The sequence below is a fragment of the Emydura macquarii genome, unplaced genomic scaffold (assembly GCF_026122565.2).
Source record: "Emydura macquarii macquarii isolate MOO-44397 ecotype Brisbane River unplaced genomic scaffold, CSIRO-AGI_Emac_v2 contig_71, whole genome shotgun sequence".
Taxonomy (NCBI): Eukaryota; Metazoa; Chordata; order Testudines; family Chelidae; genus Emydura; species Emydura macquarii.
This window is the reverse complement of record NW_027130208.1, coordinates 9,356,709-9,371,252: the sequence shown is the minus strand read 5'-3', so window position 1 is coordinate 9,371,252 and position 14,544 is coordinate 9,356,709. Positions and strand designations below refer to the sequence as shown.

At 35.9% G+C, this 14,544-nt stretch overlaps 1 protein-coding gene across 6 annotated transcripts in view; it reads left to right on the top strand.

The window, feature by feature from the left end:
- EIF4E3 (eukaryotic translation initiation factor 4E family member 3) overlaps positions 1-14,544 on the top strand; it is a 62,449-nt gene that overhangs the window by 33,564 nt on the left and 14,341 nt on the right. For 2 of the 6 annotated variants that reach the window (XM_067542435.1, XM_067542445.1), the window contains 5 exons: positions 1,343-1,437; positions 3,791-3,851; positions 7,396-7,462; positions 9,885-10,040; positions 11,114-12,802. In XM_067542435.1, the coding sequence (XP_067398536.1) occupies positions 1,412-1,437; positions 3,791-3,851; positions 7,396-7,462; positions 9,885-10,040; positions 11,114-11,160 (357 nt within the window). In that variant the 5' untranslated portion in view covers positions 1,343-1,411 and the 3' untranslated portion in view covers positions 11,161-12,802. Of the gene's footprint in view, positions 1-1,342; positions 1,438-3,790; positions 3,852-7,395; positions 7,463-8,979; positions 9,863-9,884; positions 10,041-11,113; positions 12,807-14,544 lie in introns of those variants that run through there. The other 4 variants (XM_067542400.1, XM_067542409.1, XM_067542427.1 and 1 more) reach the window with 4 other exon arrangements.

Here is a 14,544-nt window from a genome sequence, read left to right as displayed (position 1 = left end):
TGTAGACTGCCACACTGACAAAGGTGTCCTTTTTTCTTTCAATTTTAGCAGATCATTGCTTACCACTAGGTTGGTGAAAGCAGGACACAGAAGACAATCTAACCTCCCCCAATTCTTCTGTTTTCTGTCAGATTTTTATATTAGTTCTCAGGGCTTTAGATAGTGCTACTCAACTTTTAAAGCCAGATAACAAAGTAGCTCTCAGATGGAATTGCAAAGAGACACAAAATCATATCATATAAAGTTGCAAAGTTTGTTTTGTAAAGTTACACTAATGCATTATTATGATGCAACGTAATGACTTAACATCTTTGTTGCTTCTCCTTTACCTGTCTGCTGGGAAGGAGGGATTTCTTTGTTCTCCTCCAACCCCCACTACCACTTCTGGGTACTAAAAGGGATTATCCCTGCTCTCTTTTCACCCCATGCCCTAGAGATGGTGCTTCCTCTCTTACCTGTAGCCGAGAAGTAGAGTCTGATGGTTCCCATGCTACTTGGTTTGTTCAGAACTGCCCAATCTTGAGTTAGCTTGCATTACCATAGTATATCATATTTTGTCATAGGCATTATTCTTTCTGCCTGCTCTCCAGACAAAGTAACTGGATCACCAACTGGGCATGATGCTCACAAGAGTTTCCATGTAATCTTGTGATTCAAGATACCATGATGAGCAAGAGCTAGAGGATTACTGTTTTATGGTATTGAGCTAGTTAGTAAATAGAGAGGATATGTGTTTTTCTCTTTTTCAAAAGCATGTTCAGGAAGTTTTACTAAAACTGATTTGAATATATGTTCCATTGTAACTCCAATTTAGATAATATTTAATTATGCTTTAGGGTCAAAGGCTCCATTGTTAGGGTAAAAAGGTGTTGGTTGAAGGCTGTGATACAGCACGCATCTCTTTAACACATACAGCATGCCAGGAGGTTAAAAAGGTAGATTTAAAAGCTGCTACCTCGATTCTAAATTCACATACAAGGACACCAAGTATGGAGTGTCTACACTTCAGGATCTTTGTTACAGACCTGTTGCTTCTCTCCACTGTCACCCCTCATAGAAACATGCATTTGCTAAGCAACAGCGGCTTCTTAATAGGACACAACTTGGCATGGTTTTAATGACATAATCAAAATATCACCACTTCTGAATGATGCTGTCTTTAACAAAAAGCTAAAAGTGAAATTTCAACAAGAGCTTTAAAGAACTTAAATATATAACAAGGGTAAAGAATCTTGAGCAAGAATCTTGATAATTTTATGAAGTATAAGCAAAGCAAGTAAATCTGCATACAGTTCACTGTCATACACGAGTGATTTTAAAACCTTTTTCTTTTTCTTTAAAGATTTTCTGGAGTGTCTATAATAATATTCCTCCAGTGACAAATTTGCCTCTGAGATGTAGTTACCATTTAATGCGGGGAGAAAGACGGCCACTTTGGTAAGTATCTATCATTGTAAGCTTCTGGCAATAGGGACATTTATGTCATTGTAGAAATAGTAAATAAATGGGTGGAAAAGGGAGCAAAGAGTTGCATGTCTGCCCTGTACTGCCAGTGATCATCTTGACTTGGGATTCCAAAGTGACTTTCATATGTCACTAAAGATCTTCTTCTGCTTAAAAGCTATTTATCTTATATAAATCGAGCATTTATTAAAAATTAGCATGGGGAAATATAGGCTACAAATTAATAATCCATATTTGATTATACATGTAAATTATAAAAAATCCTGAATTAAACATGCATTCTGATTAAAGTCAAGTGCACTAAGAAAAAGCTTTAAATTAGTGAACAATTATGTTGATTCAGGGGTGTGCACGAAGTGGGGCAAGCAGGGGTACTGGTCTCCCCAATAATCGGGGGGGGGCACAGAGCTCCTCCACTCTTCTGTGGCCCCAGCACAGAGGGGTACACAGAACTCCGGGGTCCCAGTGGGGAGGACGCACGCTGAGCTCCTCTGGGGCCCCAGTGGGGGCACAGAATATGCCCCTCCAAAAGCACTGGAATTTAAATTCCTGTGCACATCCCTGTGTTGATTGATTGTATTTGAATTATTTTTAATTTACAGTTTTTTCTTTTCTCTCCACACAAAACAATGCAACATTAACGCAAGTGCTTAATATTCGTTGATAATGCCTCACCTGTGCCAAGTATACTCCAGATACGCACAAATCATACACATACCTATAGACATATGCACAAACATTCATATAGGCCTAGATCCGAAGGTTAACTATCAAGTTTCGTAACAGCACATTGCAGCTTATTCCAGTTCGATGGTTTATTGTTAGTAGAATGGAAACTCAGAACTACAAACCATCAATTTTTTCTTTATAAACTGAGTTTGATTTCTCTTCCTGTTTATGCAGCTCTTGCACTTTTTGGTCAGATGGATTAGAAACCTTCTGAGTAGGCTGGCTACTTTTTTGTATAGTTTCTATTAGTTTGCCTTTGATCGAATTATAGTTCTTTATATATTAACATTAGACCATAAAATGTATCACTGAATGTTGAATAACTACTGTAGATGAAAGTAACTAGTGAGTAAGTACAGCTACTCCTTTTAAAAGATACTACTACTGAACAATACAGGTTAAATTGGTTTTAAGTAAATGTCGACATTGGAATATGTGTACATCAGTCTTGATATCTTCACTGACAATGTCAAAGGAAAAGTGAGAGAACTTTTTTGGTTTTGTTCCTCTCTATTTTTAGTTTTGATTTGGTCAGTGATTTTAAGCCGCGTGCACTTCAGAGACCTTCTCTGGAAATGATGCATGTCTATTTTAAAACTCGTCTGTCAACGAAACTCAGTGTACTATAAGGAAAGGAATGTGCAATGTTGATCTCATAACTAAGTCACTGTCATCTTAGTAATTATTAATAAGCAAGGATCTGTTGAGATTCTCAGTTAGGGTTTAAAGTGTGTTCTTTGGCTAATTATGGCCATGTTTTTATAAATTCAAATCTGTTTTTATAGTTTTTTTAAATGTGCTCTCCATGATTTATGTCCATCCGAAGCCTTCCCCCAACACTCACCCCCGTTGATGGGAGCCCATGGGGGCTGGGAATCTTAAGAAGCTGAAAATAGTTTTCAGCAGTTCAGACATTTAACGTATTAGTGTGTAGCTTTTAAAAACCAGTTCTTAAACTTCTCCTTTTGCAGAGCCGTGACTGAAAACACTAATTACAATTTATGAATTGGCTACAACAGAATGAATTAGAAAAGGCTTTAACAAATGACTGTAGCATTATGAAGCATAGTTTAAGGGTGTTGTCAGCCCTAATTTGATCACTTGATTTTTTTTTTTTTTTTGGAAGGACAATTAATTTCCAGTGATCACAGAACTTAACTGAAATATGTACAAACGCCTGTATTCACTCACAAGAAACCTGAGAAGAAATGAGCTGCTAAAGTATGAGGTTACCAAAATAAACTATGAAATGTTTTGTGGTTGTATGCTCCCTAAGAATTTACAGCCATTTCAAAGATGCCCTGTGGTCAGGGAACATAGAATTCTTTTCTAACACACATAACATGGGAGAGGGATTGGGTGTCAACAGGTGCATTTAACATAAACAATGAATGATTTCTCTCTAGTGTCAGAATTCCTAGCACAAGCCCTGTTACCTGAAATTAGTGCTCACATTTCAAATGGGAATTTCCTGGAAAAATGAACCCCACAAATAAGTTTAAATTTTTATGTTACTATGAAAAGCACACTGAATGTAAATTTTAGATACATGTGGATTTGAATGTTTTGTTTTCTTGATATATTTCCCACAAACCAGGGAAGAAGAAAGCAATGCCAAAGGAGGTGTATGGAAAATGAAGGTCCCTAAAGAAAGTACGGTATGTAATGTCAATTTCTATCTGGAAATGACTAGTCAGGGTTTCAGCTTAATCTCCATATATAAAATGATGACAATGGTCTTTGTAAAAATTCCTCCTGTGGAGTTCTTAGTTTGATTGTTGAACTGTGTTGAACGATGTCAATACACCATTGTAAAGTCTAAAATCTTTTATTTTAAGAAGGTGAGAAAATTTGTTATTATTTGTGTTACTGTAGATAATTTAATACTTTATTTTTTGCTCATAACAGTAGTTGATGATATTTTATCTATTAAATAAAAGTTACAGTTAAATGTTTCTTATAGCACATCCATTTGGCAGATATTGTATTGGCTAATTTTTAACTTCCATCTCAAGACTTGATTTATTCACTACAGTTATGCAAGATAAAATTTAACAATTGTCACTCTGATTGAAAGTTAATAGTTAATTATAGCTGGAGCAGCAATGATGTTTTTCAAGAACCTGTCTTCAATTCAGGTGATCTGTCAGAGATACACTGATCGCCCAGTCCTGCAAAACTCTCCCATGTGAATAGCCCCATTGACGTGAACTCAGTAGACCTACTCGTGCATAACAGTACTCATCTATGTAAGTGTTTTAAGAGTAAGGCCTAAATCAGTGTTTCTCAAACTAGGGGTCCTGACCCAAAAGGGGGTCACAAGACTATTGTAGGAGGGTCATGAGATCCGCAGCTGCTGGCTGGGCGCCCAGCGCAGAAGTACGCCCAGCGCAGAAGTACGGGTGGCAGGGTTTGGGGGGATCATCACAGCTTGAAATATTTCCAAAGGGGGTCCCAGCAAAAAAAGTTTGAGAACCCCTGGCCTAAATAGTGAGGTTCACACTATGCCTATCATTAGCCAGTCATGTTCTTCACTGCCATAAGTACTAAAAAGTACTTCATAATAACAGTTTAAAGGGGAGGAATTCATTTCAACAACTTCTGTTTCAGCATTGCTGAAATTCCTTTTGCTTTTCATGTGTAAAGCTTTAGGGCCCGATCTTGCACTGAACACCTGTAGCGTCTCATGTGAGTTGTCCCTGTGAAAATAATGGAATCAGTCAGAGACTCAGGCCGGTAGGAGCAGCTGCAGAAGCAGCCAAAGCAGGGACTTTTGGATAGTCAGTGAACTTTTTATGGTTTTGACTGAACTTTGTTCCCTGTGTTGATTGGCTGTTTGCTCTAATGCGCACTCTCAGTCGATGTCTTCACTTCACTTTCACTCTATACCTGTCTCCCTTACCCTCCTTTCCCCTGCCCTCTCTCTCGCCTCACTTCTTCAGTATCCCTTTCTCTTCACTTTTTCCCACTTAGCTGAACCCCTCCTAACTAATTCCACCCCCAAAAATAATTATGGAATTGACATGTTTTCTGCCATCACATAGTCTGCTTGTATGTTTTACCCCTTCCCCCACCGACGTCTGTCATGTCTATTTAGATTGTAAGCACTTCAGGGCAGAGACTGTCTGCAACTTTGTGTATACAGCACCTAGCACAATGGACACTGTTCTTGGTTGGTTTTCAGGTATTACTCTAATAAACATGATTAATAACTATTCACATAAATAAAATTATTCATATACATGTGTGCGTGCAGGTTCAGGCCCTTAAACCCTGAAAGATAAATATATTAAAAATATGATAGCCTGGAAGAAGGCATTAAATGCTGAAAGATGATACTTGAAATTTCAGACAAAAGTTAATTGAGTAAGTTTGGGGTTTCTGTGTATCTGAATTGCAGCTTTCCTCCCTCCAATCCCACATGATGACACAACAGATTTCTAACATTTTCTTTATTTTTATAATGTGAAGATTGTCACAATGGCTTTGGGAGCCTCAGTTTTTGGGTGCTCAACTTTGGATACCTCAAAGGAGCCTGTTTTTCAGAGGGAAAATGATCAGCTGTTTTTGAAAATGAGACCCTTTTAAAGTGTCTCAGGTTGAACACCAAACATCACCAGTCTCTTGACCTAAGGTGAACTTTACAAACCATTGAAAACTGTCTACACATGGATGTGCTTTGTTCTTGGACTCTTGCTCCAACATTTGTCATGGTCTCCTGCACGGTGGGATATCTGTGGCTAGGGGATCTGCATTTCACAGGCCTACCAATAAAAGTAAAGGCGTGTGGTAATGACATCTTGGCAGGTGGGGAGGGTGGTGCCTTTCCTTAAAATAACATGACAAACTGAGACTGACAAACGATGACATTGGAAAAGGTTGTTGTTCCATGTACTGTGACATTTCACCATGTTGTGTTTTTAACACACAAACTAATACACTTTTTATTCTCATAAGCCTGATCCTGCAAACGCTTTTTACTGGATGAAATGCTTCCTACACATGAGACCATAGTACAACTCACATTAGTGAATTTATGCCTGGTGGCTTATGCTTTGTGCCTGATAATGAGAGTTTGCAGGATCAGTCTCTACATTAATATATGAATTGCTCCATTGACAGAAAAACCACATCGTGTCAGAGATGGCCATGTTGACCTCTTCAGACTTCATCGTGTTGCATTATGTCCAATTTATCTTTCCTTACTATAGATTGATACAGAACCTTGTATTGGCTGATAATGAGCCATTGAAATGTATTATGCTAATTCTTTGCATCCTTAGAGGTGGATAGGGATGTTCCTAAACAAAGTGAGAGTTTGCTTGGCTCACTGTGTTTGTGGTTTTTGGTTTAACCTTATTTTGATTTAATTTCTTACCATTTTTAATAGTACTAAAAAGCACAAATTAAATTAAAATAGTAGGGAGGCCACAGTTTGTTTAAAAGCAGGGTATTCATGGCTGTATATACAAAGATAGATGTCATATGCTCAAGAAAGATGCACACACGTTGGAGCATATTACTGAATGAATTAGCCCAGATTTGCATATGATTTATCAGCAATAGGTTTCCAAGTTTTGAATGCTCTTTTGGCTTAGATAGTAACAAATGTCAAAAAGGAAATAACTATATCATCAGTCTAACATATCCAGAGACAACTGTGTGATAGACTTTTTTTTCTGTTTTAATTCTCTAGTTAGCATTTGAATTTGTTGAAAGACAAACTTTTTTCATAGTCAAAGGAAAATCAGACATGACATTTAAATATATAAATCCATTAATTTTCTAGTACAGGTTGGTTGTTTTCTTAAAATGAACAGTAATTATTTTCCATAGAAATGGTCACAAATGCAATTTAATGGTCTTTTATCTTGCATAAGCAGGAGAGATACTTGAAAGAAATCTACTTTTGTGCTTTACATTAATTAGTCTACTTAGGTTGAGTCTCAAACACACATTTGGGAAAGGTAAATTTATAGTTAAATATATAAAATATTTATTAGAAGAATGCCAAGTTATGCTACTTTATAAATTCTTGCTCCAACTCTGTGAAGGGAATGAATAATATAACATGATAAGATGCACTTATAACACACAACTCAGAAACTCCACTCAAGACTTAGCAAGCAAATCTACCACATACGCTGAAAGATCAATAACCTAGAAGAGTAACTGTTTTTTGGTTTTTTTTTCCCTTGTTAGTCTGCAGTTTGGAAAGAGTTACTGCTAGCAGCTATTGGTGAACAGTTTACAGATTGCTCTGCAGCAGGTAAAGAAATGCATTTTCTTACAGTGCTTTGCTTTTATTTATTTAGATTTATTTTAAGCCCCTGTCCCAAGCACGAGGTTTTTGTTCAAAATAGTAAAACATCCAACATTAAAAATGTGTGTCATGGTATATAAGCATACCTATTCTCCATGTCATGAAGAGAGGTCAAAAGATGACAGACAAGGTTCCTAGCTAGCTATATGGGACAGAGTTGGCTCTAGATGAATGTCCTCACTTGCCTCCAATGGCCCAGTTTGAATCCCTTGGAGACTGGCAAGTGTTCTAGGTTTTAAACATCTGTGTATTAGCCAGTGTTCTATAGTGTGGAAAACTGACCGTATTTATAGAGTGGTATAAACAAGTTTTTATATGTTACAGTTTTTATGGTTATACATATTAAAAAGTATTATTTAGGAATTTTTTAACTGAATACTTGCAACTTTTTTTATTTAAGTTACAAGGTCTTTCTTTACATTTTATTTTTACTAGCGTTTAGACCTTTTAACTATTTTATTACTTTAAAACATTTTAAGATTAAATAACTGCTAAAAGAACATTTTCTATCTCAGGCTTTTTACAGCCATTTCTAAAATCAGTTCTCAGCAAAAACAGAGACCCCATCTTGTTTTCCCTTCACAATAGTTAATACTAATGCCATGGTGCCAGGATTCTGGAAGTCTTAGCAGGTGTCCATTTGCTTGTTATGGGGTGCTTTGTACCATTACTGTTGAGAATCTATGCATCTTAGATACTTATATGGCCACCAATCCTGTAGTATCTGTATGCCCCACAATCTTTAATGCATTTATCCTTGCAGGATAAGGAAGTATTGTTTTCCCATTTAACAGATAGGATTTGGAGGCACGGAGAGGTTAAATGATTTGCCCAGGGTGACACAGGAAGTCTGTGGCAGAGCTGGGAATGAACCTGGCTCTCCTGAGTGCTAGGTTAGCACCCTGACCAGTGACCAACCTTCTTCTCATTTGATGAGATCACTTGAATCAAACTAGTTGTTAGTGTTAATTTACATAAAATGTATTTGGAATCACTAAATTCAGACACTCAGTAAACAATATTGTTCAGATGCAATGATTTAGTGACAGTTATTTTCAAACTAAATCTGTTCCCTAAAAATATACTTGAGGTTGCATGCTTGATTTGAGAATGGACTGCAGAGGCGTTGTGAGTCTAACCTTGCCCAAGACACACAATCACGTCTCATATTCCAGTCATCAAACACTGGTAGAAGTCTCTGTCTATATCAGAAGATAAGGCTGAGTTACAGGAATTGTCCATAGTTACAAATGCTTGGGTAACCTGTCAGTCCATGAGCTAGGAAATAAATGCTCAAAAATTGTTACTATGCTAACTTTTCTGTTTGATCCAGAATGAGAAAAAATACATGTTTATAAGTACATTTATATGTCCCAAACACAAATATCCGGTTAGAGAGATGTTTATTTAATGGTCCTGAATATCCCATTTTGAAGCTGTTCCATTTCTGATTTATCATTCAGTAGAAAAGAACTTGGTTTCTTACCTCCATAAAGCAGTTCAACAAAGGCCTTACAACAGGGAATTTCTCTCCAGCCAAATCAGAAGAATACAGCAAAAAAGTAGTATTTGCCCCTCTTTTTGATGTGTTTGGCTTGGTTGTTGTCTTAGATTTTTTCCAACAAGGATTTGTTAAGCGAATATCCCAGATAATATACTTCTCCATCTGCTTGCATGATTTTCAACGTTATAGGAAACAGAATAAAAGTACCCCAAATGCTTCCACAGTAAGAAACTTTTTAAATCTGTGCCTGTGCAGTCCTCCTTATGCATAATTGAGCTGACATCAGGAAGTGAAGAAGAATGTATGCCCTTTACACTTAATTCTCTGTGAAGAATTCTGTCCCAATCTCAGTGATTCAGCAGGAGAGCACAGAGTTCTGAATAGTGGTATTAGCGGTGTGAAACTGACCATAGTCTTGTTAATTTCATTCTGCTGCTGCTTTAGAAAACTGTCTAGCAGCAGAGTAAAGAAGCTTAAATTCTGGAGACATCTCAGTCCCTATCACACCTTGAAAGCTGCATCTTCTCACATAGTGGTGACAGATGTTTCAAGCCCTCAGCATAAGTTCTTTGTAATACTGCAACACAGAATTAAAGCCATAGCTATAGATTGTTTATGAACTGCATCATTTCACTGTAAGGTAATATTTACAATAACTGCTGCAAGTAAGCACATATGGTTTCTATACAGTGGTATCCCCTTCATTCTAGACTGCTCTTTTTCATTTCTTCATTTCCTTTTTGGTTTGGGAGGGGTTTTTTTTGTTTGTTTGTTTTTTGGTACAAAATGTTCCGCAGTAGCATAATAGACTCTTCTCCCTTTTAAAAAACTGATTATTTCTTCAACACTTCTTCTCCTATACAGATGATGAAATAATAGGGGTTAGTGTCAGTGTTCGTGATCGTGAAGATGTTGTTCAAGTTTGGAATGTGAATGCATCTTTAGCAAGTGAAGCAACAGTTTTAGAAAAGATTTATGAACTTCTGCCACACACATCCTTTAAAGCAGTGTTTTATAAGCGTAAGTATTTTGTCAATTTATTTCCTTATAGAAGAATTTCCTCTTTTGTTAGAGAAAGTGATCATAGGTGATATGTGTCTATAAGATAACCTTGTTAAGTGACTGACTGAATTTTTAGCCTTCAGAAATTTTAGTGTCTTGTTGCATGACGATTTTTACTTTCTGATTATTGGAGCTTTTTTTCCTCTATACAAAATAGTGCAGATGTCACTCATAGCTAAGTTTTAACAAATGGGTTTGTCAGATTCACAAGCTTTTTTTGACTGCAAAGGAAAAAATAAAAAAAATCCCTGCATATAACCCTCAAGATTGTGCGTTATTATTTCTAACATATTGATTAGTATTGTTGTAACAACTACAGTCAGGATGAGGGGGTTCCATTGTGCTAAGCTTTATATAAAAACACTAGTAAAAGTGGTTGTTGTCTTTTCTCTGGTCCTCTCTGTCTTCTCCTGTTGTTCTCATCTTAATTTAGACTAAGTTCTTTCACGCAGGGACTCTGGACTTGCCTTTGTTGAAGTTGAAGGAGATAGGATTTCAGCTTGTCTCTGTTTCTTTAATTCAGAGTGTACATCCAGGGTGCTATTTTACTAATTCATGGTGGTGGACTGGGAAGAAGAAGAGAATGGGAGTATTCCTGCAGGGTCCTGATCCAAAGCCCATAGAAGTCAATGGGAGTTTTGGATCACACTGCAGTGCAAAAAACTGAAATTTACTTAGGACCTGATATAGCAACTGGTATCCATATGAGTAATGGTTGCAGGATCAGGCCCATAAGTAGAGTAATGTTAGATTTTGTATTATGCCTTAAATGTACAGGCATTTCTAACAAAATGCTTTGTTCAGAATGAAGTTAATTTTGAAAGTAATGGTAATTTGTCTCATTCTATTAAATGCCTGCATTCAAACAGACTATTTCTTACCATCAGCAAAAGCAACAGTAGGATTACTTTTAATCCATTTAAAATATACCTCAGTCCCCAACTTTCTATCTCTTAGCATCTTTTTACTTACTATTTTATTCATCTAGTCAATTTAAAAGTTGTGTTTTTCCTTTTTTCCCCCCTCCTTAGCCCACAGAGAACATCATGCTTTTGAAGGTGGACGTGGAAAACATTAACTGCACCCTGTACAAAACTCACACTTTGTAGTTTAAGTTTTGGAAGTGGTCTAAGCAGGGACGTGGATGGACAGAAGTCTTGCAGAAGCACCACATCCACTGGTTATTTTCAGCTTGTTTCTAATGCTTTCAGATTGGGCAATTACTATTCAAAATGAGGAAAATGGTTGCCTTGATTACTAAACATGGTGCTCTTTACTTTTGGCTTTCTAAATTCTCAGTTTAGTTTCCTGGTTGGACACTTGTTTTTCTTTCATTCAGACTATATTTGTATTTCTGTTTTGTTAAAATTAGAAGACTTTCATTTCTTTTGAAGTAGTTGTACTATATTTAGTAAAATGCAGATATGCACAAACATGATATGCTGCTTTTTCCAGATTTGCTGTACGTAGAGGAATACTGGCTTGGTGAAACATGTGTTTTCAATATTTGTTTTGAAACATTCCTATCATGTTAAGATTTACTCACTGTCTTTGTCCCGAGAGAGAGAAATTGCACTGCATTATTCTAATATAAAGTCATCTGATCTTGCACTGATAATAGCACACATACTGTAAACATAAATAATAATCACTGAATGAGACCTTCCAAAGAAAGAACACATTTGTATTGGGACTGACTTAAATTCTGTGAGTTTTTGTTCACCAGTGTTTAATTTAAGCTATCTCAAAACAATATATTCAACCTAGAATTAAAGATCTTTGAATAGGAAACCCCTTCACCTCTTACTTTGGAGGAGATGATATTGAAATAGTTTGTATTGTATGCTTTCTTATGAAATTTTTCTGTGCAATCACTAAGAAGAGTTTCACAAGTCAATTCTAACACATGGATGGATGGATCCTAAATGGATGCTTCCCTCACCTTGCTTTGATATATTGTCTCTACCTGTACTCATAAAGGTCAGTATCAAAACTCCTCTTGGCTTCAATGCAAGCAGATAGCCCCCGCCATGTTTAGTTTCATGCTATGACAGCGCCTTAAGTGAGTTTTTTTTTTTTTTAATTTAGAAAAATGAAGTTGATTACATTTTACAGCATGAATGTGAATATTTACAATGTTAAACTCCAAGTGTGTGCTCTGTCTATATTAATTATTTAAGGTTTCAGTATTATATTATTATAGTACCAAAGATTTATTGAGGTAGTTCTTTTAACTAAAGGAAGCTACAGAGTAGAAGAGAATGTACACTCCACTGAGCATTATGAGGTTAGTGTGTTTGTTTGGAAATTGTTCAGATTGCACTGTTTTCCACATATTTAGTATATTAAGAGGCAGCCATTGCAATTGAGTACATTTATAAAGAAAAATTCCCTTTTAATTTTTTTACAACTTCATCTGTATTTATGAATTATAATTATGCAGTTAATGAGGATTATTAATTAAACAAAAGTTTTCTACAATCAAATGACTCGCTTCAGTATTTGCTTTCTGAGATGTGTTACTGGAACTGCTTTCTTAAATCTACATATGTTTGGATGAAAATTAGTCTCCAAGAAACTATACATACAATCCTGAACATATACCAACATATTTATTTTTAAAAATTCAAGTATATTTTTTGTTAAAGTATGAAGAAGGGCATGTTTGATTAATTTTTATCAAAACTGTCTTGTGTGTTTTCAGTAGTAAATCTGATTTAGGATTTTTTTTATTTTGAAAGACTTGCATTTCTTTATATATCATATTAAACTTTGCATGTAGTTTGAGATTCTAAAATAAAAAGCATAGAGACTTTATGTTCAGCTTAATGACTTGATATTTTACAGTACGCATTGTTTCAGTGTCTCAGAATATGAAATTTACCAGTTACTGTCATTTGTCAAAATGAGTTTTAACATCTGTGCTATTTTAAAATCTAAAATTGCAAGGATTTCCTTCCATTATGTTGACTTAGGAACATATCCTTTCTTGGTGACCCCCAAAACTTTCTGAGATCTTTAAATTTGTTTCAGGAATTTTAAAATCCAATATTTAATTTTCAATAGACTTCAAACTAAAAAATCTGTTTACATTATTTCTAAGATTTCTTGATAACACACTAGCTTTAAAGAAGAGAATGTCCTGTAGAAATGCGAAGATGTACTTCATGCGCCAGATGACCTGGGTCTTGCTTATTTTCTTAGGCCCAGATTCAGCAAAACACTTAAGCACATGCTTTAAATTCCATTTGCTTAAGTGCCTTGCTGAATAGGAATTGATTTATTAACATGCTTAAAGGACCATTATGTTTACCTATACTGAGAGAGGATAGTCTCCACTTTTTTCCCCAGGAGATGAATAGAACCAAACCCTAAAAAGCCAGAGCTGCTGGTTCTGCACAGGCTAATTTATGCATATTTGCAGGATGCAAACAGCCAAAAAGAAAAACCTCCAGCTGTATGGTATGGAGTTGCAAATCAGTTTCAGAAAATTGGAGAGGTGGACAACTCATGCAAATAAATTTTTAGTGGCTTTCAAAAATGAGTACCTCTCCCCCATCTGAAATATTTTTCTAATTTACTCTGTAGGAAATGTAACAGAAATTAATCTCACACATCACCCCTCATTTATTATCACCTGTTGAAAACAAATTCCCTCTACCCCATGCTTACTTTGTGAACTAAATTCTAAATTTGTGAAAAACTAAAAACTAAATTTGTGAATCCTAATTCCGCTGACTTTAATAGAATTGCACCTATTGACAACAGGCCATTAGAATTTGGCCAAGTAACTAGAATGTGGTAATCTGAGATGTGTTGGATGATTAATCCTATTGAGGCAAACTGTCCTTATGCCAACACCATGAAGTTTGATGTTTCCTGGTATGCCACATTTTTCTTGCTTTAAAAGTCTTCATGATGGCAGATTGAAAGAGACATTGTTACAGTTAGTAGGTCCATATTTTGGCCTACCTCTGCCCACCTCATCTAATATTTCCAGATGGGCCTTCCAAAAGTCCACTGAAGTCAGTGGAAAGACTCCATTTGATGTCAGTCCCTAAGTTGTGCTTGCAATTCTTATTTGTTTTTCCACCCTAAAAAGAAAGTAATTAGCAACATTATTCTAGTACTGAATTTTGAGGCTGTGCTGAAAATGCGTTGATGGCACTGACAGAAGAAATTACCTTTCTCTCCCTCTGAAGTATACTCTTTTGTGTCTAATAGGTTAAATTTATTAGAGATTGCTGTCACTTTTGATTGTTCTGAATGCCCACTATATAATAGCCTACTTGTTCACCAGCTTTCGGTTTTTTCTGTTTCATTTGTGATTGTGGCAAAAATTCTTTTTATTACTTTAATATTATAATTTGTCATGTTTATTTAATACAAGGTAAATTACTTGGTAAATCAGGGTTCAGCCCTGCATAGTGCTTATTCTATACAGTGCATAGCTGCATTGATT